Genomic DNA, 24,753 nt, shown 5'->3' on the forward strand with positions numbered 1-24,753 from the left:
ATGGGCGTTGTATACATTACATCGTAAGTGGTAACTATCCTACATGACATAGACGATAAAAAAAAATATCCAGTCTGGCTCTGATATCACCTCCCATCCACATCAACAAACTCAATGCTCAACATTCTGAGCCAGCTCCCGCGCGTACGCTTCATCCGCCTCCAACCTCACATTATCCAACTTTTCCGTCAACGCCTCAATCTCCTTCTGCAGCGCCCGACGCTCACCCTCGGTCACGTCCCTGCTCTCGACGTCCTTGAGTTTAGCCTCTATCTCCGTCTCGAGTCCCGCGGCCGTCTTGTATTTTGCCGCAGAGGCGATGCCTGGCGGTGGGATGTCGCCATCTTGACTGGACTCTTCTGGCCAGGCCCCGGGAAACGGACCACCTCGGGAGTCAACTGACCGGCGACCACCAAAGATCCCACCGGGGCCCAGTGGTCCGTTGGGACCTAGGGGTCCATTTGCACCTAGAGGACCGTTCGGACCCAGAGGCCCATTAGGACCTAGGGGTCCATTGGGGCCGAGGGGACCGTTGGCACCAAGTGGTCCGTTGCCGCCGAGGGGACCATCGTGACCCCATCCTCTTTGACACCCCCTGCCCCAAGGACCTGGACCTCCAAAGAAGCCACCCCGGCCTGGGCCTCCGTGGCATCCACGACCGCCTCTTGATGGTCTACCCCAGGGTGAGCAAGCTGGGCCACCAAAAGGCGGCGGCACGCTGACTCCCGGGACAGCGGGCATGGGGGGCATATGGGGGACATGAGGGACCGGTGGTGGACCGGCGTGACCTCTTCGGTGTTCCTTTTGGGCCCTCTTCATTTCTCTCTTCTGCTGCCTCCTCTCGCGCTTCTCTGCTCTTCTCCTCTTCTTGAGATCTCTCCTCCTTTCCCTGCGCTCCTTCTTCTGCTGCCGCTTTAGTGTGCGCCACTGCTGCGACAAAGCCTTGACCTGGGCCTTGAGTGCCTTGCGGTCGAGATTGGGATCCACGGCGTTGGTCTTGGAAGCCTTGAGCTCGGCTTTGAGCTGTTTCACGTCTGCCTTTGTGCGCATCTCACCTGGGTGGCCTACCCATTCCTCGAGACGGGCGAGATAGAGGGGGAGTTGCTGGTCCTTCACGTCGTCATAGTCTGGGAGAGAGCCGATGGAGCCGGAGCTGTTGGAGGAGCCAGATGAAGAGGACGAAGAGGACGAGGAAGATCGGGAGCGTGATTTGCGCTGCTCAGGCTGGCCAGGGTAGAGAGGCGTTCCATTGGCGTCGAAGCTGCCGGAATGAAAATAGGGATGGCCACGTCCGAAAGGAGGCCCATCACCACGAGATCGCGTTCTTCCTCGCTGTCCCGGCGGACAGAAACCACGGCTCGGTTCCCCGTGTCCAAAGGGCGGTCCCGGATCTCGACCGTTCATGCGGATTCCGTTGCTGTCCATGACCAAGTTTCCGATCCGCAGGCCGTTGCTGTCGGCGACAATGCTGTCCTTCCACCGGATACTGTCGTTGCCGACCTTGAGACCGCCCCATGATCCCATCCATCCGTTTCCCCATGCCGGTCTAGGTCCGCCTTGGTTTGACGGACCGGCTTCTCTTTGACTGGAAGGGCCGGCTTCTGCTGGCGCTGAGGGTCCGTCGAATGCCGTATCCCAGCCTCCTGGCATATGAGGCTGCTCTTCAGCCTGAAGCTGCACTCTTACGTTCCTGGGCGCAAAGAAGCCGTCGTTCCATTGCTGCACGGTTGCCTCAACCTCTGCCCGTTTGCGAATGGCGTCATTTGGATCAGCGGTCTGCTTTTCCGACTTGATATCGGAGCCTTCGTCAATTCCCTTGCCTTTCTCACCGAGAATGGCCTCATTCGTCACGGAAGCATGGTCGGGGAGAAGATAGTTGACAAACGTCGCCCAATCTTGGTGCGTAATGTCGTAGAGAGGAGCCCAATCCAGTGGGTAGGGTAGATCTTCAGGAACTGAGCTGGGCTTGACGGCAACAGTGTAGAGCCGTGGCGCCGGGCGTGGAGTAGAAACGGGAATGTCGCGGCCTTCAAAGTAGAGGGCAGCGCTCGGCGAAGGGGGCACCTGGATGTGCTGCTGAGTAGGTGTGCTGGGGTTGGCGGTGTTTGGCGTGAGCGGAGGGGTGAAGATCACAGGGTCGGTGGTGGAGGTGGATGATATCCGGGATGCGGCGTCGTCGCCGGGATGAGCGGGGCCGGACGCCGAGAGTGGCGATCGGGGAGGTCCAGAAGTGGTGGAGTAAATGTCGGTCTCTGAGTAAGGCGGTGGTGGAGCGTCGTCGTCGTGATCGACGGCGACCTGAGGATTAGAGGCCATGTTTGATGTCGATGATGGAGCTGCCATGATGCTGGCGTGCGTGTGAGTGTGTTGTGGTGTGAAGGAGGGAGATTCTCTGCTGTTGCAGGGGCGGGCCAATGATATAAGAAGTCGGGTCAGACGCTACCCGATATCCATGGATGTTGAAATGGCTGCCTCGGCCGAGGTGGCATCATTGTTTGATTTAACCTTGAACATGGCGCCGCACCTTTTTCTTTAACCGCAGCTCGGATATCCGAGAAGCACGCACGAGCACGAGATCCTTGACTGGTTCAATAATCCCATCAGTTGGTCTGAGGCAGTTGCAGGGGTTACGCAAGTCGCATTCGCATCCCCTCCAGCCCTATGACTCCTCACTAGAGGTCCCTGTCCAATCGCCGCTCGCTGCTGACGCGGCCGAGAGCCAGGCCACCAACTAGCTGCCGGCTTGCCGAAGGGCGGTGATGAGTAAATCAGCCCTAGAGGGTGCCTTGCCATGCCTGTTGGCCTCTATTTTGCGTATTGTCTTTCGTGGCATGTCGTGGTTTACTTTGTCGATCTGTTAGTGGTTGGTCTATCGACGGCTTAGCTAAACCGTCTGGGGACTTGGGGACGACGCTTCATCTCCCAACAGTCGTCATGCTCCGTTCCACGCCATCTTATGCCCAAATTGACATATGGCAGGGCTGAAAGGACCCTGGCGTCGATCGAGTAGGTATCAAATCATCACATTCGAGGCACTCTCGATTACCTCGCTTCGTTTCCATTTCACCCATTCACGCATCATCATGAACCTCGCTCAAACGCCGAGACATAGATCGCAATCAACTTTTTACACATTCTTCTTTTTCAACTGCACATGCACCCATCACCCGCTCCATAGGTGAAAGTCGACATCCTCCTGCTTGTAATGGTCCGCGATGAGGACCGACAGGTGGTCTCTTGAATGCGTACCCCTGTCTTAATGTCAGCGTCTATCATAGAAACAATCACTTTATTTGGGCAACTTACAGGTTGGTGATGTAGGTGTCGATGAGCTCGGGGGGCACCAGCTCAGTCACTGCTGTCCGAACCTCAACACCGCTCACCATGGGTCCATCCGCAAAGTTGACAAAGCTGGCCGAGTCTCCCCACTCGATCAGCGACTCCTCATTGAAGGGGTTCTCTGGGCTCAGCTTGTACACGCCGCTGAGAACAATCACGGCGTTGCCCTGCTCCTTGGCTGCTCGGGCGACTGCTGCAGCGCCTGCATCGGCGACAACACCGCCGTTGGCAACAACAGCCCTCGCACCGAGAATCACCTTGTCCACTCGTGACATGTACGCCATAAGCCCTCCGTTCATGATGTTGATGACCGCGATTCCAGCAGATGTGAGCTTCTTTCTAAATGAAGCGTGCTGGACCTCAGATGTCTCTTTCCGGGGGGGCTCAGTGGCAATGAGGACTGTAAACCGACGCTTAAGAGCTGCGCGCAGGATAAAGCGTTCCACAGTTGGCGAAGGCTGGTGTACGAGGACGTAGTCTCCGGGGTGAATCTGAACTTCGGCCAACGCCGCAATCTGGTCATCGACCTGGCTGATCTCATCCTTAATCTCCTCAATACCGTCGATGACCTCGGATCTCAAAGAGTGGATCTGAGCAGTGGGAGCCTTCCATGAGGGCGTCGACGCTCCAGAGAGACCCAGGGGTGATCCCCCGATATTAGGGTCGGCATCGCTGGGCGAGGAAACTGAGAGAAGGTGGAAAAGTGTCTTGGGAACGTTGACGGAGCTGTAGGAGGACAAGGGTCCGGGTCGAGGGGGTGGAGGCTTGGCGCTGTTGGAGATGTAGTCGCCAGCGGAATCTTGCTTCGCGTATGTCGAGGGAGGCCACTGGTGGGCCAGAGCGTCTGGGTTCGGGACAGCGTCGGTCGGGGTCGCCTGAGCCTCGCTGGGGGTCTCGGAGGCTGCTTCGTTTCTATCCTCGGCGGCTTCGTCGCGGATAAGGCCTAGGACTCGCCGCACAATGTTGGCAATGACAAGTTCCTTGGGCTGGGCCTCGACGAGGCGGCGGCCGATCCTCGACACATTATCGATGAGACCGTCAACGTTGAACCATTTCGAGCGGGCGACGACCTGGAGAAGGATATGGGCGGTTGCAACGGCGCAAGGCTCTGAGCCCTTGATCTGGCGTCGCTTGAGGAGTCTGATGCGGTTCGCAAATGTTTAGCAACGAATGGCACAATGGAATGCTGATATGGCTCACGAGATGAGGCTCTCGACCGAAGCCTCCAATGGCTGGCCCTTGAGAGACTTGAGATATTTCTCGAGATCGGGCGCGAAGCCCGTTGGGTGAGGGGCCATGTCGAGGAGCGTCTGGAGTGTGTTGCAGCTAGCGCGAGCTGGGGATGTGGTGTGGGATGTCTGCTTCGCGGGGTGCACACAAGATGGAGGGGTATCGACGGCGAGGAAAGTCGTGAATCTCTTTAAAGGCTCTGTAACCGTTTCAAAGCCTTGGATGATACTTCTCGAATTCTGAAGTACTAGATGTCGAATGCGGCGCTACTTCCGAGTCGAGACTGGGCGTTGTTGAACAGAGCAAAGCTGTGCAGTGCAGCTTCAGAGTATGAGTGAGTCAATCAATTCCCCCACGGACCTTTTTTTGCGCAAGGCTGTCGGCCTCTGAGAAAAACTGTGGGGCGCCTTCAGCCTTGTCACCCGGTGGGGTCCGCCCGAGGTGGTGGAAAGCCATGACGACAAAGAGACAGGGACATGGATGAGCGTCTTAGGGCAAAGAAGGTCACTGGGGTTGAAGGCAGTATCAGCAGGACCATGATGAGATATGAGATAGAGGACACGTTCTAGAGAGATATTGCATCTTGTATACTGCTATCATTGGGTGTCACCGCTCAGGTATGAAACTGCTTTGATGACTTGTCATTGTCGCTAGCTCTGGATGAGTTGGCCACCTCAGGACTGACTGTCAATGCTCGAGTCAACCTGAAGCATGATACACGAACCAGCAGTCATTCATGCTCAGTGTGCCAAGAATGGACATGCTCGATAAGACCACCCAGTGAAAGGGTTTCAATTGCTAATGCTCTCGCTTAGCACCATGTCTCCCGCCAGTATCTGAGATTTCAACTGTTCACCATGAACCCTAGATTAGCGGGTTACCTGCCACCGAGGGCTGAGAGACTTGTGACCGGATCTCTAGGCCACGTGAAAAAGGCAACGATGAAAAGAAACAAAGCCCTGGCCAGAGAAGAATAGCTTGTGATGCTATTTGCTTGGCATTTGTTGAATAATTTCGATAGCCAGTTATCCACTTGTATAACCTGCAGGATTTCTTCACCCGGCCCTCCAAACACACCGAAGTTCCCATGTGCCGTTGAACCGATACGGTAAAACCTCCCGGCAACCTGCAGAATCTCATCAGACAACCTCAAAACGCACAGCGGCATCCTCGGGTAAGCAAGCTGTTTGCTTGGGATGGGATGGGGACTGATACGAAAACGAAGGAGGAATAGATCCACGCTGTGCGGAACTCACACTGCGCTATTCCGTCCCAAAGAAGCAACTGCCCTCACCGGTCTCTGCATCGTCAAGGCCTTCCAATGACAGAGTGAAAGAGGGTCAGGCCAAGCTCGCAACCCATGGCAGTTGGGGACGCCCCACTAGATGCTGCAATTACGTCGGGTTGCTGTCGAAACTCTTTGCCCGCAGTTTGATGCCCCACTAGACAAGAAAAAAGAGGCCAGAAATCTACCATCACGGGGCTTTGAGCAGGGGGAATCAAGGTCTCGGGCGAGAGACGTGAACGCTGAGCCGCGGCATCCAAGGGGGACCCGCCAACCAGCAGGGGCCTTAGCATCTCGTAGCCTTGCTCCAGCGGGCATCGTCCACTAACGTTTGCTAGAGTCGCCTGGAATACCACCCCCAGAACAACTCTGACCCCCCCAGCCCCCCAGCATCTCGGCACCTGAGTCCCAACACGTGAACCATTCCTCAACCATCATCCGTCGAACCACCTGCGCTCGATCTCTCACTCCCTTCACTTTGGGTTGCTCGCTCCTTTGATCGCTCCAGTGTCATCTTCTCTCCTTTGCGCGCGCGGCCTTTGCTCCGACTTCTTCCCCTCTTCTTGACTCCGATCTTGTTCTCTTCTCTCCCCGGCCCCGAGGTGGCCTCCCTTATTCTTCTAGTCCCCCCAACGTCAAATCTAGTCCATCCCTTCCCCCTTCCACCCCCCGCCGCCCTACCCGTTGATAGCCTGTCCTGGCCCTTTACTTTGCGATTTCCGATTTCCGCGAAGCCAGACGGTACTTGCTGCCAGTTAGCGCTGCTTTTTTTCTGGCTGCTAGTCCACCAACAAGGTTCCAGAGCTCTCGTCGGCTCAACGCCACAAATCCAACAAGCTAAAGGTCCCCGTCGCTGCTCTCTTGGCTCCTTACCATTACCATACCTGGGCCTGGGCGTAACCTTTAGTCTTTCATCAGTGTCAGTGCCTCTGCGCCAGTGTCTCGCTGTACGGATACCAAGTGTCACCATTTGCGCTACCAGCAGCCACTGTACTGGACTGGCCTGTATCTGCCCTCCTATCTCCAACGTCCTTGCGGCCTGTCTGTCTTCTTCATCCTCCTTTTGCTCCCTCCCCGTGTATGGCATTCTGGCAGAATTGACCACAATCGCGGAGCTGCCCTGCGCCCCTTGGGCTTTTGCCGTCGTCGCCCTTTTCGCCTTCGCCTTTCGCATTCGATGCCTTCTTGACACTCGTTTTTCTCTTCACTTGCCGTCCGAGAGCGAACGAGCTCTTCTTTCTTCGACATTGACTCATTTGCGCTGCGCATCCATCTTATCCCCCGACGACCCGCCGATTTCTCCAACTCACTTCTCGCATCCATCCCTCGCCTTGTCTCGCCCTGCCTCGCCCCCTTCCCTCGACTCCTCTCGGACGACCCATCATTACCCCATGGACTGCTTTAGCTCGTGAGGATGAACTCTTTGAACATCATCACGGCCCGCGTGTCGCCTCCCCCGAGCCCAGGCCAATCGCGATCCAATAGTATAAGCTCCATTGGCATCGGCATTGCCTCCGAAGACGATTCTTCCCGCGCCCAATCCGACGATAGACCATCCGGGCACGACGCCGACCCCTTCACCCAAGATACGTTTGACGAATCGCGGTTCAACACGGAAAAGTCTTATGCCAGCGAGGCCACGCCCCTATTGGGAGATACCGGCGAAGTCAGCAAGCGAAGCTCGTGGTGGCATTCAATCCCTCGCCGACTCGCCTCGAGCATCATCGGATCTATCCGATGGGTTCTCGCGACCTTGGCCTCCCCAGGCGTATATCTCATCGCTTGTTTTTACGACGAGGACGGCAATTTTGCGCCATGGGCTCAATTCGGAAAGCTTTTTGGATTTCATAGAGGATCTCGACATAAGAAAGATATGGATGAGACCGAGATTCGTTCTGAAAAGGAGGAGCATGGACGGACTACAGGATTTAGAAGGCTAGCACCGCGGCCCAGACCAGTATCAGGATCTTCAACAACATCATCAGGACTCTCATCGGAATCGGAATCGGATGGATCACGATCAGGCAGCCTTGGACGGCACGCGCGGTCCAAATCACTGCAACCCGCAGAGGAGGGCAACCCCGGCCGGAAATCTATTCGAATCAAGCTAAACAGTGACGAGGCGCTCAGGCAACGGAAGCATAGGAAAACGCAGTCGGCCGTCGCGCGCACCAAGGCAAGCGACTTGGGCAGCGGCGACCTCTCGGCACACCTCAAGTCTCCTACCTCTCCCATCGCAGCTCTCACCAAGTACCCCAGGACACCGGCACCTCCTCGGCCTCTCATTCCTCGGCGGCAGCCTTCATATCTCAACATCGAAGCGCCGACGAAGCAGCAGAAGACACTGATTCTAGACCTGGATGAGACGCTGATTCACAGCATGTCTAAAGGAGGCCGGATGAGCACAGGACACATGGTCGAGGTGCGTCTGAACACGACATACGTGGGGGTTGGTGGACAGACATCGATCGGGCCGCAGCACCCGATACTATACTGGGTCAACAAGCGACCGTACTGCGACGAGTTCCTACGCCGGGTGTGCAAGTGGTACAACCTGGTAGTGTTTACGGCGTCGGTTCAGGAGTACGCAGATCCAGTGATCGACTGGCTGGAGACGGAGAGGAAATTCTTCTCGGCGCGGTACTACCGCCAGCACTGCACATTCCGGCAAGGAGCGTTCATCAAGGACCTGAGCTCGGTTGAGTCTGACCTGAGCAACGTGATGATCTTGGACAATAGTCCATTGAGCTATCTGTTCCACCAAGGTGAGGAGACCCAAGCTGGGGTTTATGCAGAACAGAGAGCTAACTGGAGGACCAGACAATGCTATCCCGATCCAAGGCTGGATCAACGACCCGACAGATACAGACCTGATGCATCTGGTGCCTCTGCTGGAGGGACTGCAATATGTACATGATGTGAGAGCGCTGCTTGCGCTCCGAGGTGGCGAAGACGGACAGCACATGGCATGAAATATGGAAAGTTATTCAAAGATGGGAGTACACTAATGATGGGTTTGCGATTGAAGGTTTTAGGACGGAGTTGAGAGGTGCGATGGATGCGATGCGACAGAGCACGTGGGGGATTGAGAGGTGGTGGGGAGAGGGCTTGGTGTTAGACAAGGCCAAGGCCCCTGCCACCCTCAGTTGTACTGTACAGATAAAGCTTTACAAAGACGGATGGGAGTTTGTTTTTTGAGCTGCCATTTGCGGCATGAAGGTGTCTAGGTAGGTAGGTAGGTATGTATGTACCGAAGAGCGAAGGAATTATTCAGCGGCTCTCGAGGGAACCGAGTTAGCGTTTGAGCCAGGTTAATCTCACTGGCTTGTTTATCATGCCGAGTTTTTAGAGTGAAAATGACGGATGGTGATAATATGCAAGGTGAGACATGAGCGTTTTTGGAGGCGGTTAAATGACTGAAACGCCCTTGTCTGAAGGCGCCAGTTCGTGTTGGTTGACTCTTGGGTCAAGGGTGAGGCTGGAGAGAGTGTCTTGTGATGCAATGAGAAGACACCAAAAGCTACCTAGCACAGAGTCAAGATGGCATGAAAGAATCAGGGTCCATCCACCATGTCATGTCCAACTCGATCACCCGTCACTGCAACAAACACATGGAGTGTATGGGATATGCCGCCCTCGTCAAGGACAGGGTCTGGTGTTGTTCCCATGTGGCCGAGAAGGCGGCCTCGAGTGAGACACTGTTGAATAGTATCGCCGAGTGACAGAATATGGACAAGAGCAACATGGAATTTTCTTTAGCTGGCAAGATTCACATCTCTGAAAGCAGACACGGGAAAACAAGCTTTTGAGTAGGCATGGATGTTTAACTTGGAAAACCAGACAAGAGCCAGCTGGACAAGGTTGACAGCTCCCGGCTGCTGCCGCACCCTCTTTCGGCAAACGATGGGCTTGTTTTCGGAAGGACTCTTGCCTTGGAAGACAAAGCCGAGGGAATGAATGGGGAAAAAAATGCAGTGGACAAAATGACGCCGTGACACCATCATCACCCGCCCAAGGAGCTGGGTCCCGCTAAGAGTTGCCCGTTCCCCTCATCCATCACCAACCTCCCCCACTGCTCGATCTTGAAAAGTCGTCAACGTCAGGTACCAGGAGAAAAGAAGCAGGAAAAGTTGGCAGGGGGAAATGAACTATGGGGAAATCCGGAGCATTTTCACCATTTGAAGCGTCTCCATCTGTAGTTTACCCCGCAAAAAAGGAGCAAAAAGAGGAACGGAAACGGCCAGTCTCTCAAGTACATGTTGTCTCACCAAATGGTGACATCATCACATCTGGTGACGACACAAGGGGAAACGGGCAAGCCACAGGCTCATGATGCGAAATGGGGGAAGCAAGATCGAGATCGGCGAGGGAGAGGAAAGTACAAATAGTGAGGGGAGATTCCCTTTTTTTCTAGACTGATTCTTGTATCTTTGTATCCAATTCAATTGAAGCTTCACAACACCAAGTACACTTATACACCACTACCTATTCTCACGAAAATCAACATGTCTCTTCACTACCTCCCCCCGTCAAGCCCTCGGCCATCGCCCTCGGCACCGCCTTCAACCACGGCATCGAGCTCGCCGTCCTCGCCCCCATCTTTGGCCAGACCTACCAGCGCGCCAAGCTCTCCAACACTAAGGAGGAGTTTATCCGCTCCAAGGAGGCTTCCGGCGCCGCCCTCGCCTGGGGCTCCTCGCTCATCGGCTCCGCCCTGCAGAGTTATGGTGTTGGTGCTCTGATCAACGCTACCGGTACTCTTAGCTACAAGGGCGCTGCCTACCTTGGATCTCTCATCTTCTTTGCCACCTCCGCTCCTGGTGTAAGTCTCTGAATACCTTCCACAAGACCTTGACTAACTTGCTGTAGTACATCTCTCAGATCTTGGTCGAGAAGCGACCTCTTGACACAGTCGGCGTCAGCCTGGCCACCAAGCTCATCGAGACTCTGGGTCTGTCCGTCTTCTTGACCTGGTGGGGAACCCGAACCAACCCCTTTGAGTAAAAACAAATGGGGAATAATCATGAAATTGAGTTGAAAGCCATGGATTGGCAAAGGATGAATTTGATTATCCGGCTCTGAGATGGCCCGTGTGAGATAGGAAGAGGAATCCATCATGTACCTACAGAAACGCCCGAGAGGCAGTAATACAACAAGTAAACAATGCGCTTCCCTCTTGGTGAATGTGAGAAGAAAGTCTGGAGCTTCACCATTGCGACCGTCTGTTCAAGGACCTATCAAATCATGTCATTTTTAAAGCTGTAAATACCTGAACGCCGCCAAAGCCCTTCATCCAGCCATCTTGGACTGGATCCTCTGGTATAATACATCCAGACTTGTTTCAAACAACAACCATTCCACAGAGTTTAAGCTTTGCATCCTCCCCTCTTCTAGCCTTCACCTCAATACTTGGTTCCGCCCTTGACCCAGAAGGCCTGCTTGCCGTACTCCTTCTGCACGTACTTGACGAGCGACGCGTAGCTCTCGCCAAACGCCTCTCCGTCGTCCTCGCCGTCCTTGTCGGCCGCCTTCTCCTTCTTCTTGCCGTCGGCCTTCTCCATGATCATCACCACCGACGTGGGACGCTTCGTCTTGGCAGCGGCGCCGAGCTCGGCTCGCGACGTCACAAAGATGAAGGGCACGTTGTGGTCCTCGCACAGCACGGGGAGGTGGGAGATGACGTCCATGGGGGAGATGTCGCCGGCGATGATGACAACGCCGGGGAAAGACGTGTAGCCGGGAGCTGAGGGGGAGACTTTCGGAGGGTCTTGACGACTTCCTTGACGCCGCGCTTGAGCGTGTTGTTCTTGGCCGCTGTGGGTGTCGTGTTAGCATTCAATCACCGACAGATACCCCTTTACCATTCGCGTACCTTTTCGGATAGTCTTGTAGACCTTCTTCATGCCCTTCTCGTCCGCTACAGGCAAGGCGAACGGAACGACAGTCCGCTCAAGGGGCAGTTCGGCGGCCTTGTCCTCCTCGACATCAGAGTCCTCGGCAGCAGCAGCCTTGGCGGCGACCTTGGGGGCGGACTCCTGGCCGATCTTCTCCTCGAGGGCGGCGGCGAGCTTCTCCTTCTTGTCCTTCTTGTCCTTCTTCTCCTTCTTGGACTTGGACACGCCGGACTCGTCGCTTCTCTTCTTGTCCTTCTTCTCCTTCTTGTCGGGCTTCTCGGCGGCCATGGCTGCGGATTGTGAGGTCTCGAGGAGCTCCGGGAAGGTTTGTTCTGATTAATGAAAGGAAGGATGGAGATCCGCGATCGTTGTCCGAGTCTTTGCGCGAAGTTTGCGTGCCAATTGGGGACGGTGGTCGCAGAAACGGTTCCGTGTCTTGTAGCCTCGACTGACCTAGAAATTTTTCTGCAAGCCCAACTTTTTTCTCGGTGAGGGAGCTACCGCGCGCTGAGACTCGGCGATTCGTACTGCCGGCTCCGGGGTGCATCACGTGACTGGAAACCAGTCGTTCTGGAGCCAGTCCAATCAAGCGCTCGGCAATGTCTATTACCAGTGGATATGCTTAGAGCGCGGCAATGACAAGACTCTTGAACATGCTCTTGAACTGATTTCTGAATTCACAACCATGGCAGTTTACCAATTGAGTCTGAGAATATTGATAGCGACATATAAAATAGTGCGACAATCGTCTATTGCATCCACCGAGTCTAGGTATTGATGTACAATGAGGCCAGAGGACCCTCTCCAACACATCCGCTCTCGTTTTCCTTTCCAATCAGACACTTTACTCCTCCTCGTCAGCGAACTCGGCGCGACCAGCCTTGGAGTTGAGGTACTCGCTTCTGCAAGGTTGTTAGTCTCGTGTCCTCGTGTTGCCGGATGATGGGCGTACCGGTGGACGGCCCAGTCCATGATGTAGTAACCGGCCAGCATGGGAGGGAGCCAGAAGAAGATCTGGCTCTTGGTTCGGCGGAAGGTGTTGAAGATGGCGGCGTGGGTGGCGCCGGCCCAGGGGTTCTGTCGGTTGGCGGACAGACCGTAGGTGACGATACCTCGCTGCTTCTCACCACCTGATGTCGAGTTAGTCTCTTTGCTCGTTCCTGTTGCTGATGTCCTCCGAATGGCCGAGGCCAGTCCTCAAAGATGTTGATCCAGTGTACGCATTGAACAATGGCGACATGTCGACTCAATCGCAATCCCATTCCTGCGTCACCAATCCCTTCGTCCGTCGCGTCCATCGATCCAGTTCGAATTCGTTCGCATCTCGTGAAAGTAGGCACTTACCGAAGTGGCCCCAGTTGCCCAGGTAGCTATTGAAAACCGTTAGCATGAATTTCCAGAGCGATTGGAACGTAGAGAGGGCGTTTGGTGTTGCTGCAGTCCGGCATTCTCCAGGTGGAAAAGCCGCAACCCGGGCATCGTCACCAATTGGCCCTCCCCCTCGGCGCGATGCACGTACTGTCCGTTGACGGGGTCAGCGTTGCCGCTTCGGAGGATCTGAGTCGGTCTCATTTTTGCGGACGGTTTTGCAGTCTCGAAGAGTCTGGTTGGGGGTTTGGGGAGTGGATGAGGCGTGGTCGGACGGAAAAGGGCAGGATTTCTCGGGCTTTGATGGTTCAAAGAAAACGGACAGGCTCCCCGTCAGCCGAGCTTTCCCGAAGCGGCTTAGCGCAAACCACCCACCTTTCTGAAGGGCGGATGTTGCCGGGATTTTGCTAAGAGCTTCAAATCATCATCGCCGTCCGTCGAATCCGAAAAGCTTCAGCAAGAGCTCGACCTGCACCCCGCCAACTCTCGAGGCGATCAATACCCAAGGGAATTAACGGAGACGAATCACAATGGCGGGCGCTGCGAGAGCCCTCAACTGGATGTACCGCATGGCGGTGCCGGCCTCGGCCGCCTTCCTCATTGGCAGCCAGGCCATCTACGATGTCAAGGGTGGAACGCGGGCAGTCATCTTTGACCGAGTGAGCGGTGTCAAGGAGACGGTCGTCAACGAGGGCACTCACTTCCTGATCCCCTGGCTGCAGAGGAGCATCATCTTTGACGTGCGAACCAAGCCCAGGAATATCGCAACCACAACTGGTAGCAAGGATTTGCAGATGGTTAGCTTGACCCTGCGAGTGCTGCACCGGCCAAGCGTCAAGGCCCTTCCCAAGATCTACCAGGTAAGGCTCCAGAAGGACTTTTGATCTTACACAGTTACTGACCCCCGCAGAACCTCGGCATCGACTACGATGAGCGAGTCCTCCCCTCCATCGGAAACGAGGTCCTCAAGTCCATCGTCGCCCAGTTCGACGCCGCAGAGCTCATCACCCAGCGAGAGGCCGTCTCTGAGCGCATCCGCGCTGACCTGACACGCCGCGCTGCCGAGTTCAACATTGCCCTGGAGGACGTGTCCATCACCCACATGACTTTCGGCCGCGAGTTCACAAAGGCCGTCGAGCAGAAGCAGATTGCCCAGCAGGACGCCGAGCGGGCGCGCTTCATCGTCGAAAAGGCCGAGCAGGAGCGACAGGCCAACGTCATCCGCGCCGAGGGAGAGTCCGAGTCTGCCGAAGCCATCAGCAAGGCCATCCAGAAGGCTGGTGATGGCCTCATCCAGATCCGAAAGATCGAGGCCAGCCGAGAGATCGCCGCCACTCTGTCGACGAACCCCAACGTGGCGTACCTGCCTGGTGGAAAGCAGGGCGGTCAGTACCTGTTGTCGGTGGGCAAGGCTTAAAGAAGTGAATGTATCATGTAAAGAAAGGGTGAAGGGAAAGAAATGACTGGGAACTCCCCGCTTATCGTTGGTAATGAATGGCTATCCATGAGCGCCGACTCTGTATTTTTAGAACGAGACCAGACGGGAATACCAACCCTATCTCGCAACGTGTAATCGGCTGTGAAGTTTGAGACTCTTCATATGGCGTAAACCTGGGAATGAGGGCACGCAGCAAGGTTAAAGTGAGATGTACTGTGAACTTGGCCGAAAGTCTTCAACTGAACGCCGCGATATTCCAATAGTATTACAGGGCCTCATCGACCGGTGATGTTGCTAACCCGTCAAAGAACTATGCTAGATTGAGTCTCAATAAACTCTTCAGTCAACCCCTTGCCCCCTCCGTTGCCCTTCCCAGGAGGAGCCACAAACTCCCCATCGACCAATTTCCAACCATCCCTCTGCATGTCCATCCATAAGTTGCGGATCTTGAGGCGTACAAGATCACCCGCTGCTCTCGCGTCCTCAGCTGAGTCGTGTCCCAACATCTTTGGTCCTGTCTCCTGCTGGATCTTGCGGTTGAGGTGGACGTCCATGAGCATCTTGAGTCCGTATCGGTAGGGCAGGCCGGCTTTGTGAGGGTAGAGGAGAACCGTATCGATGATGGTTGGGTGCACGATGTGGACGGCGTTGAGGTCGTTCTCCAAGCCGTGCCCAATAAGGGGCGTCTTGGGTGAGATGAGCGAGAAGAGGAGGTCTCGGGCAACCTCAGGGGACGAGACGACCTTGAGCTTCTTCTTCTTCTTAGGTTTGAGCTCGCCGTCTTCGCTGGCGCTCTCGTCGCTGCTCTTGGCAGGCTTGGAGGTATCGTCTGCGGACCACGGTTCGGCCTGGGCGAGGTCATCTGGCCAGACGCCAGAGTACCGTGAGTTGAGATCGAGGATCTCTCCAAGAGGACGGACCAAGACATCCAACAGTTCCTCTCCTGTCGGCCAGGATGTCGCTGTCAGCCGGATCAGCTCCATGCCATAGACCGTGTAACCCATCTCGCAGTCAAAAGCCACAGCTCTATCCGTCGGTGCTAACGGGTTCTCTGGAGTCTCTGCAAAGTTGAGTAAAGATGCAAGCCTCTTGGGATCTGAAGTCTTGAAGACGTGGTGATCACGTGTAAAGCAACCGACAGAGTCTCCCACCTCCTGACCACAGCATTGGTACCGCTTGGGCTGCCTGGTCTTGTCGCCAGGGGTCTTGGGTGCAATGTATGTCTTGCCCCAGTGAAAGGTGCATGTGCCGCCTGATGTAAGAGCGCCATCTTCCTCTCGTCTCCCTGGGAAAACCTGGAAGCGCTGCTGGCAGCGGTCGCACTTCTCCCACCCCTTGGCCGCCTCGACGCCTTGCCTCGCCCTCTCGATGGCTTCTTCTGTGGGGATAACAGGGACATATCCGTGCTCTGCCAACTTTTCGATCGACGTCAGTATTTGCTTGGTGAGCTCAACCTCTTGAACTGGTGTTAAACCCGTCTTGATCTCTTTTGGCACGTCGGAAGCGTCCTTGCCCTCAGCCTCGAGCGCGGCCTTCTTCCTCTCCTCCTCCCGCTCTGTCTTCCACTGGTCGACGTTCATGCGCTTGTACTGCATGACCTTGTTTTTCATGACGTTTGAGTAGACGGCTGCCTTGTGGACGGCGAGGTGCTCCTCCTCATCTAGGGCTCGAACAATAAGGTCCTGATCGGACAAGGTAAGGTCCGTTTTGCCGTCTTTGTTCTTCTTCTTGAGCTCTGTGTTTAGACGGGTGAACTCTTGATGAAGCATCCGGACAAGCCTGAGACGGATGTCATGGCTGGCAGGAGAGCTTTTAAGAAGCCTGGGGTTCAGTGATTCAGCCTTCTTGGCTTTGACTGGCGCAGGCTTCTGCGCTGGCGACGAGCGTGATTGACTGATGGGCCTGGAGCCTGGCTGGGCCATTGTTCTGGAGAAGGCCCTTGGAGTCTCATCTTGGGCTTTGTTCGATATTGGAATTTTTCGTTTCAAGGATGGAGGCGACACTGGACGGTCGGCGCTTCTGACCTTACTGGTTGCTGGTTTGGGCTGGGTGGCTAGCGCATCCGCTGACCCTACACGGGATGATCCAGAAGAAGCCTGGCTAGAATTTTGAGATATTCTAGGTGAATCCGCAGGGTCTGCTCTCATGCGCTTTCGTGGAACCTCTTGGTTGGCTGAGGTGGCCTCCTTGGTCTGCGATCCATTGTTCTCAGCTCCAGCAGCTGGCACTGCTGGGGCGGCAGGCTGATCATTCTCATGGCCAAAGATGCAATGAAAGGCTGTGCACTTGTTGCCAGCTGGACAAGGGATGTGCTTGAGAGACAAGCTCATGGCGACGGCACTAAGGACGCGACGTTGGCGATTGGTGAAAGATTCCTGGGCTGGTTCATGCGAAAAAGAGCTGGAACAGAGATGGTGCAGCTAGACCTCTGTGAGTTGCAGATAGCAAGTGTAAGAAAACTCTCACTGAGCGTTGAAATAAGGGTGAAGGTGTCAAGCTTGGCTGAGGACACAAAGGGGAGCTTTGATCCACTTGGCGGGTGTTGAAAGAACCCGTGCTATCGGGGGAAAGAGAAGCCAAATGCTGAACTGAGCATTTCCTAAGACGCGTTGAAGACTATGCCACCGCGTTCGCGTCTCTTTATTTCGTGTCAAAGGTGTTGATGTTGTTGAAGTGCAAGATGAAGCTTGTGCTTTGAAGTTGAAAGCTCCAACCCGAGGCTGAGTTGCTCCCTTGAAAGAGACGGGACGGGACCCACTTGTGAGACTAGAGCGGCAACACGCCTGCTGCACGCGGAGAGACTCCACTAACACGCATGGTTACAGAGGAGGCTCAGCGTTGGCACTCCTCAGAGCACCTATCTTGACTGAACTGTAGTCACACAAGAGAGCAGAGATCCATTGTCGAGATGGGAAACAGGTCACGAGATGACGTGTGATAATTCATTTACTCCTTATAAGTACTAGGAGGCTATTTTTTCTTTGACATTTACATAACTTCTTGAAAGAGCTGTGACTGCCAAGCTCCCAACAAAGGCGCGATAGAGGGACCAACATACGACCAGTCAATGAACTATCCAAGATACGTTGCGTGGGTTCTACATCCAGATCGATAGCCATTGCGATGGATAGTAGTAGTTGGAATATGCAGCCGCTTCCATCATTCATGTTGGAGTTTGGATAAGTCCGCAGCTTCAAAGCGGACTTTGGGATAAAGCCACATAAGCCACCTCTTGGGCGTCATCTAGTGCATTCAGCTGAACCGCAGTCGCACTCGGCTCAGCCTGTAACGAACTGGATCCCACGTAATCATCACTGATTCTGTAATTTCACTACCGTATCTAGCACAAGGCCGCGTGCTGGTTGGCATCCAGACTCTCGTCGTCGTTTGGCGGGGCCTGGAGTGCCTTAACTCCGTGTCTGCAGACGCACGACAAATCATCCCGAAACCCCGATCGTTGGGGCGGATCTCCTGAGATATCTCAACTATTATTCCTCCCTGTGCCGCTGCCTCTATTGCCTTCTTCACTTTCTCATCATTGCTTTTTTTCTCTCATCATGACAGCCTCAGTCACCATGGACGATCTCACCGGTGGAAGCCCAAAGGCTGATCATCTCTGCGTCCTAGTCCACGGTGTAAGCAATCCCCTGAACCCCTGGAAGATCACCACTACGTCATCCACTGATGGCTGACAACCATTTTGATGCGTGCAGCTTTGGGGAAACCCAAGCCATATGCGCAACATTGCCAAAACCTTGCGCGAACAGTATTCTCATGACGAGCTTTATCTTTTGCTTGCGAAGCAGAACAGCGGCAATTTTACCTACGATGGTATTGAGCGTGGGGGTGAGCGCGTCTGCGCAGAGATTGAGCGCGAGTTGCGCAAGATTGAGGATGAGGGCGGCAAGATCACCAAGTTGAGCATAGTGGGATACTCTCTTGGAGGGTTGGTGTCACGATATGCTGTCGGTCTTCTCTATGCGAAGGGAATTCTCGACACTCTTGAATGCATGGTGCGACTCCCAGACTTGGACTTGACTGGTGAATACTGACATTGCGACAACAGAACTTTACCACATTCGCATCCCCCCATCTCGGCGTCCGATCTCCCCTCAAGGGCTGGCACAACCACATCTGGAACGTCCTCGGCGCAAGGACGCTCTCCATGTCAGGCCGACAGCTCTTCACCATCGACAAGTTCCGCGATACCGACCGACCCCTCCTCTCCGTGCTGGCCGACCCCCACTCCATCTTCATGTCTGGCCTGCGCAAGTTTAAGCGCCGTACGCTCTACGCCAACACCATCAACGATCGAAGCGCTGTATACTACACGACTTGCATCGCCAAGACGGACCCATATACGAACCTGGAAAAGGTCAAGCTCAACTACCTCAAGGGCTACGAAGGCGTGCTGCTTGACCCGAACAACCCGGTTGCGCCATTTCCGAAACTTCAAACTCCTGCGTCGCTATCAACGGTCTATGCATCCAGTGTGAAGTGGTTCAAGCGCATTCCGTTTATGCTGGCGATCGGTGTCCTTGTTCCAGTCGGCGTGGTTGCCTTCTTGATCAACTCGGTCATTCAGACTATCCGCAGCTCCAGCCGAATCAAGCTGCACGAGATGGGACAGGGCGGTCTCAATGTCGAAGATTACCGCATGTCCATGTGGATCAAGGAAATCCGTGAAGAAGTGGAACATACATACGAGGCCATCAACAGCTCACAGAACCAAGAGTACCTAGGCACAGAAGACGAGGAAGAGGACGAGCACCTAGATGTTGAGCAGCGGACTGTGATCCGGAGAGAACGCAGAATGTCGACAGTTTCTCAACCGACGCTTGCACTGGCCCCGTATCAGTTCGAGATGGTTCGGAACCTGGACGATCTCGGCTGGCGCAAGTATCCCGTGCACATCCAGAACCATAGACATACCCATGCCGCCATCATTGTGCGGTTTGAGAAGAAGGGGTTCGAGGAGGGCTGGGTGGTGCTCAAGCACTACGCCGGGAGCGAGTTCTTGATTTAGACATGGCCTGACGCATGGATACTGCTGGCGTGAGCACCAGGGAGAGCGAGATAACACCTAATGAGGGGGATACACATGTGCATTTCATTTGCCTGGAGTTGGGGTGTCTTTGGATGGTACTGTACTTGGAGCACACGGATAGAGTCTCGGAGTTTATTGGATACACCAGTAATATCTTGGCAATTACTATTGTTCCTACCACTTGACTCGGACATTGCTCAAGTGCCATTGCTCGGATACCGTGGCGCGCATTAGGCGTCAAGCTCTGGCGTGGTGTCGCAGCACTGTAACTTCACAGACGGTCATCTGAGGGCGGAATTGTCGGAGGTAATGACGCCGTGATATATTTGCATCACGTGTGAATTGGCAACCTTTTGCTCTGGATGAGCCGACCCCTCACTTGCGACCAATCACGAGCTCGGCAGTCCCTGCTCGTCAGTCAAGAGTTCGGCCGATCGAGCAGCTCTCGATTGGCTGTGGCCGTTGTGCCGCATCTCAATCAGCCGATTGCTCCTTCTTTTTTCGCCTCCACTCCACTCCGCTCCTTCCTCCCTCTTTCTCTTTTCCACAGCGGAGAAGAGAGCCTTGAGCATACGCTGCCCTTGCTTGCCTCTTTCCCCTGCCGCTCTGCTTGTCGAGGTCGCGAGAGCCCACCTTCCTCTCCTCTTATTATCTCCATCTTGTGCCATCAACGACTTCTTTTTTTCCTTTTTCAATTACCCCATGTTGTAAACTCTCGCGGCCCGACATAGCTGCGAGCTCCGGCTTTTTTTTTATTGTCTCCACGGCGGCGCGCCCCCCGGAGATAGGTGATCGCTTTCGGCCTGGTTTTAAGCCGAGGCGCCGGCTCAATTTTCCATTACCACCAACCTCTCCGACGAGATCTCCAATTTGAAGATCGCAGTAGAGCAATCGGCTCATAGGGATTGGAATTGGGAGCTCTACGACATTGACTTGGAGCTGTGTTGTACACTGGAAGCTCTGACCTACCGCCACCCGACCAATTGGACTTTCGGTGTCCCCTCTTCTCAGCGCCTCTTCGGACAATTTTCCCGACTTGAAAGAGCATCTCTTGCTCACCAGCTGCGACAATGGTTCTCACGCACACGACAAACCATACCTACTCTCACCCCTTCCCTACCGTCACCCTCGCCTTCTTCCTCCGATACTCGTCTCCTCAGCTCAATCCCTTTGCCGCCCACGTCTTGAGCACCGACACCATCGAGAGTTATGTCGACCCCAAGACGCACCGGCTGCACACCACTCGCATTCACCTGAAGAAGAGTCGAATGCCCGGAGCTGTGTACAAGCTGCTGCCCACCAGTGTTACTGGAGGTGGTTCTGCCGACAAGGCATCGTACATCCTGGAGACCAGTGTGGTCGATATCAAGGAGGGCTGGATGAAGTCTGAGAGCCGGAACCTCAACTTCACGGGTGTGCTGTCTGTCATTGAAAAGCAGCAGTTCAATGTCCCTGCCGAAGGAGTGTCTATGAACCCCAACGAGACCGCTGTGACAACCATGGTCCAGTTCAGGTCAAGACTTGGAGAGAAGATCCGCGGCAAACTGGGACAGGCCCAAGAGGACGGCTGGTTCAAGAACGGCATCATGGGTGGCTGGGGCGCTAAAGGAATTCAGCGCAGCATCGAGAGTCTGGCTTCTACAAAGACGCAGGACCAGCTAGGCAAGAGTCGTGATGGCATGCGACTCGTACTCGAGAGGCTACGCAACAACGGCGTTATGAGCGTCCTCGAGACATTACGGAGAGAGCGCCAGCGACAGATCGCCTGAGATTGACAGGATGATCCAACTGTAACAACGAACGACTTCACACGCGTGACACGGCCTTGGAACGGGATTGGAAAGACCCTTCCCGCTCGATTCATGACGAAAGATTCATGTACCCTGTATTGTATTAGTATTGCTTCTTCAGCCCGGCGCACAGTGTCTTTTTGGGTATATCCAAGGCGGTACGAGGAGGTGTGGAGGGAGGCATCGAGGCAAAAGGCGCCGAAAGGAATTGGGCCGGACGAGCTCAGGAAACGGAAAACGTGCGGCGACACGACGCGCCTCGATCAAATGTGGCATCCCCTCTCTTGTATTGAGTATGAAAAAAGTATGGAATAAGAACCAACGAATCAACCATGTCTTGGTGCCCCTTGATGTTCAGCCCACGTGGTGATGGGTTGAATGGCATACCTTATTACTGCGCCAAAGGGTCTATGTTCAGCTTGGCATCTGGGCATAGTAGTATCTTGCCAATGAGGTGTGGTCTTGTATATTTGCATCTGGGGATTGGTGAGAAGTGTTTTCAGGAGTTGTATACCACCCACTCCAAGACTTGCTCCTATTGCCTTGGCCTTTGAACAAGTCAACAGCCAACCTGTCACCCAGAGGGAAGGCGGAAGAAGAGCAGATCAGCAGGACGGATGACAATAGACTGTGCTCTCGGACTAATGTTGTAAGTGTGAGGGTCGTGTGAGGTTCCCCTCAAAGCCATGGCTGGCGATGGCGTCACCAATGTACCTTGAAATTTATTCTCTTCGACTCGAAATCGTCTTGCGTTAGAGAGCTCGGTCGACTGAAGAATGAGAGATTTATTCATGTTCAGGGTAGTTTCTTGCAGGATGATGCTACGGAGGAGTGGAAGTGAACTGGGGGTTTGGCATATAGCCGACCTCGCTCAGTCGGCTAACCACCACAACTCTTCCACCGCTTGATCACATTCAAACTCAAATTATCCCTCCGGCTGTCACATCCGAGGGCCACATAGCCTCCCGAGAACTAGAAGCATCTCGCCCCCAGTTCCCCGTGGGCTCACGAGTCGTGTCTCGCCAGGGGTTCTCCTCACTCGCCCCAGATTCCGCCCACAAAACTCCAACTTCGTCCCCGCGTGTTGAGGGGAGGCTAGATGATCATGGTACGACCTGTGGAAACTTCTTCTCGCCGGATGTTGCTGCCGAAGTACGGGGTTCCGGACGTGCGCTTATCTTCAGTTCCCCCACGGGGTATGAGATCCAACTTGTTCTGGGTCATCGTGAGGAGGCGGATTTTGGAGTAAAACGTTGACATCGGGTGTTGTGTCAATTGAAATCACTTGGCAGAATAAATATGCGGCTTGGCCTCCCTGTCTTAGAGTTCTGAACACCTGCATCTTCCCTCAGTTTTACACTTTGACCTCACTTGTGCTCCCCCTCTATTACTTCTACCCTATCTTTAATGATTCTACTCTCCAAATCGTTGATCTACCTCTACCATCTTCTCATTCTTAAAGGTCATTTTTCATAATGACAACCTTTGAGGATGCGGCTGCCGAGAAGCCTCGTTCTGAGGCCATCGAGCAGCCGGAAAAGTTCGACAACCAGAACAATGAGGTTGCCGTCTTTGAAGATATCGACCCTGAAGAAGAGAGGAAGCTCGTTCGCAAGCTGGACCGGGTAATCATGCCCCTGATGGCTCTCGTGTACTTCTTTCAATGTGAGTAGCCTCCTTTCCATCACCATCTCAAGCAACTCTGACATATCTCCTTGCAGATCTCGACAAGGGCTCCATCAACTATGCCGCCGTCTTCGGCCTCAAGACGGATCTCAAGCTCACCGGTGAAGAGTTCTCCTGGGTCGTATCTCTCTTCTACCTCGGCCAGCTCGCCTCCGAATACCCCGCCGCCTACATCCTCAGTCGCTTCCACATCACCATCTTTGTCGGCGCTACCATCGTCGCCTGGGGCGGCGTTGAAATGGCCATTGGCGGAACTAACAACTTCCACGGCCTCGCCGCCGCGCGATTCTTTCTGGGTTTCGCCGAGGCTGCTGTCTCGCCTGCCTTTGTCATCATCACGTCCAACTGGTACCGTCGCAGCGAGCACCCGATCCGAGTGGCGACGTGGATGTCGATGAACGGCATCAGTCAGATCGTTGGTGCCCTCCTGATGTACGCTGTGGGCGGCGCAAAGATGTCTATTGAAAGCTGGCGAGCCATCTTCCTCATCTTTGGAGGCTTGACCGCTGCGTGCGGTATTGTCTTTGTGCTCTTGATGCCTCGGGACACAACAACGGCGTGGCTCCTGAACGAGAGGGAGAGGGAGATCGCTACGAGGAGATTGGCCATCGATAGATCTACCAGAGATAAGGCTCACTTTGACAAGGAACAAATGTGGGAGGCATTGTCGTCACCTTTGACCTGGCTCTATTTCATGATGGCTCTCTGCATCACTCTGACTACCCCTATTCTCAAGGTAAGTTTCTCAACTGTGTCATCCTTCTTCATGACAGAGACACTAACAAAAAGGTTTAGTTCTCCTCGCTCGTCATCAACGGCTTTGGCTTCTCCAAGTTCCGCACCATGCTGGTCGGTCTTCCCGGCGGCGCCATCAACTTCACCACGGTCTGGATGTCAGCCATCATCCCGCTCCTCCTGCCTGGTAAACGAGTGTACACAGCTATCGGCCTCACCTTGGTACCTCTAGCCGGTTCCGCAATCCTGCTCGCTCTCCCCGTCAACGTCAACGGCGGCGCCTCTTGGGGTATTGTCGCTGCGACCTGGCTTGCGGCCTGCTCCTCCGCACCTCTATGCGCATGTGTGCCAGTCTCGTGGCTAGCAACGTCAAGGGAAACACAAAGAAGAGTATCGTTAGTGCTGGATTCTTCATCACGTACTGTGTGGGATGCATCGTGAGCCCTCAGGCTTGGCAGGAAGAGGACGCGCCGCGATATACAAAGGGATGCATCCTCAGTATCGCCAGCTGGGCCGCCTTGATCGCCACCCTCGTCATTTACATGACCCTAGTCAAGAGAGAGAACAGCATCCGGGAGGGAAAGGCTGCTGAGGGACAGATTGAGTATTTGTCTGCTTCGCAGGTCGGTGAAGGAAGCCATACTCAGATTGGTGTGTCGGTTGATTCGGACCTTACGGATATTGGGGACAAGGGATTCCGCTACAGCACCTAGGATATCACTGGGAAACATGTTGGCTTGGTAAAAGATATGTGTATTATGTTTAGTAGCTATATGAATACCAGAGTATGTTAGGCAAAATACCATTGAACATGAAGTAACTTCTTCGACGCGCATACCTGGTCCTCCCTACGAACCCATGCTCCTATCAAGCTGCCGTATTTACTTAGTTCAGTTTGTATACAATCAAGTATTGAAAATGAAGAACCTGTATTGTATAAA

At 54.4% G+C, this 24,753-nt stretch overlaps 11 protein-coding genes across 11 annotated transcripts; 6 read left to right on the forward strand and 5 right to left on the reverse strand.

Annotated features, from left to right (window-relative positions):
• Positions 1–111: 111 nt before the first annotated feature.
• On the reverse strand, positions 112–2,343 carry MRS44_008021 (uncharacterized protein; the record flags this gene model as incomplete). Its single annotated transcript, XM_046281053.2, has 1 exon — positions 112–2,343. One exon carries the CDS (start codon positions 2,341–2,343, stop codon positions 112–114), a length of 2,232 nt encoding a protein of 743 aa, XP_046133959.2.
• Positions 2,344–3,163: 820 nt separating this feature from the next.
• Positions 3,164–5,025, reverse strand: MRS44_008022 (uncharacterized protein; the record flags this gene model as incomplete). Its single annotated transcript, XM_046273746.2, has 4 exons — positions 3,164–3,251; positions 3,307–4,479; positions 4,540–4,649; positions 4,930–5,025. The coding sequence occupies 4 exons, from the start codon at positions 5,023–5,025 to the stop codon at positions 3,164–3,166; spliced, it is 1,467 nt and encodes a 488-aa protein (XP_046133958.2).
• A 2,243-nt stretch (positions 5,026–7,268) lies between these two features.
• On the forward strand, positions 7,269–8,826 carry MRS44_008023 (uncharacterized protein; the record flags this gene model as incomplete). The annotated part of the gene is made up of 2 exons (XM_046269147.2): positions 7,269–8,619; positions 8,675–8,826. 2 exons carry the CDS (start codon positions 7,269–7,271, stop codon positions 8,824–8,826), a joined length of 1,503 nt encoding a protein of 500 aa, XP_046133956.1.
• Positions 8,827–10,186: 1,360 nt separating this feature from the next.
• On the forward strand, positions 10,187–10,858 carry MRS44_008024 (uncharacterized protein; the record flags this gene model as incomplete). Its single annotated transcript, XM_065620743.1, has 3 exons — positions 10,187–10,232; positions 10,306–10,676; positions 10,724–10,858. 3 exons carry the CDS (start codon positions 10,187–10,189, stop codon positions 10,856–10,858), a joined length of 552 nt encoding a protein of 183 aa, XP_065476815.1.
• Positions 10,859–11,256: 398 nt separating this feature from the next.
• MRS44_008025 (uncharacterized protein) lies at positions 11,257–12,036 on the reverse strand (the record flags this gene model as incomplete). The annotated part of the gene is made up of 2 exons (XM_065620744.1): positions 11,257–11,645; positions 11,727–12,036. 2 exons carry the CDS (start codon positions 12,034–12,036, stop codon positions 11,257–11,259), a joined length of 699 nt encoding a protein of 232 aa, XP_065476816.1.
• A 556-nt stretch (positions 12,037–12,592) lies between these two features.
• Positions 12,593–13,320, reverse strand: MRS44_008026 (uncharacterized protein; the record flags this gene model as incomplete). The annotated part of the gene is made up of 4 exons (XM_046275928.2): positions 12,593–12,650; positions 12,701–12,878; positions 13,093–13,118; positions 13,268–13,320. 4 exons carry the CDS (start codon positions 13,318–13,320, stop codon positions 12,593–12,595), a joined length of 315 nt encoding a protein of 104 aa, XP_046133953.1.
• Positions 13,321–13,646: 326 nt separating this feature from the next.
• On the forward strand, positions 13,647–14,533 carry MRS44_008027 (uncharacterized protein; the record flags this gene model as incomplete). The annotated part of the gene is made up of 2 exons (XM_046269146.2): positions 13,647–13,976; positions 14,027–14,533. 2 exons carry the CDS (start codon positions 13,647–13,649, stop codon positions 14,531–14,533), a joined length of 837 nt encoding a protein of 278 aa, XP_046133952.2.
• Positions 14,534–14,856: 323 nt separating this feature from the next.
• Positions 14,857–16,884, reverse strand: MRS44_008028 (uncharacterized protein; the record flags this gene model as incomplete). Its single annotated transcript, XM_046269144.2, has 1 exon — positions 14,857–16,884. One exon carries the CDS (start codon positions 16,882–16,884, stop codon positions 14,857–14,859), a length of 2,028 nt encoding a protein of 675 aa, XP_046133951.2.
• A 1,227-nt stretch (positions 16,885–18,111) lies between these two features.
• On the forward strand, positions 18,112–19,580 carry MRS44_008029 (uncharacterized protein; the record flags this gene model as incomplete). The annotated part of the gene is made up of 3 exons (XM_046269142.2): positions 18,112–18,189; positions 18,268–18,567; positions 18,621–19,580. The coding sequence occupies 3 exons, from the start codon at positions 18,112–18,114 to the stop codon at positions 19,578–19,580; spliced, it is 1,338 nt and encodes a 445-aa protein (XP_046133950.2).
• A 1,091-nt stretch (positions 19,581–20,671) lies between these two features.
• MRS44_008030 (uncharacterized protein) lies at positions 20,672–21,370 on the forward strand (the record flags this gene model as incomplete). The annotated part of the gene is made up of 1 exon (XM_046269141.2): positions 20,672–21,370. One exon carries the CDS (start codon positions 20,672–20,674, stop codon positions 21,368–21,370), a length of 699 nt encoding a protein of 232 aa, XP_046133949.2.
• Positions 21,371–22,866: 1,496 nt separating this feature from the next.
• On the forward strand, positions 22,867–24,525 carry MRS44_008031 (uncharacterized protein; the record flags this gene model as incomplete). Its single annotated transcript, XM_065620745.1, has 4 exons — positions 22,867–23,056; positions 23,113–23,813; positions 23,873–23,970; positions 24,018–24,525. The coding sequence occupies 4 exons, from the start codon at positions 22,867–22,869 to the stop codon at positions 24,523–24,525; spliced, it is 1,497 nt and encodes a 498-aa protein (XP_065476817.1).
• Between the last annotated feature and the right edge of the window lie 228 nt (positions 24,526–24,753).

The sequence above is a fragment of the Fusarium solani genome, assembly GCF_023522795.1.
Source record: "Fusarium solani strain SB1 chromosome Unknown bctg00000004, whole genome shotgun sequence".
Taxonomy (NCBI): Eukaryota; Fungi; Ascomycota; class Sordariomycetes; order Hypocreales; family Nectriaceae; genus Fusarium; species Fusarium solani.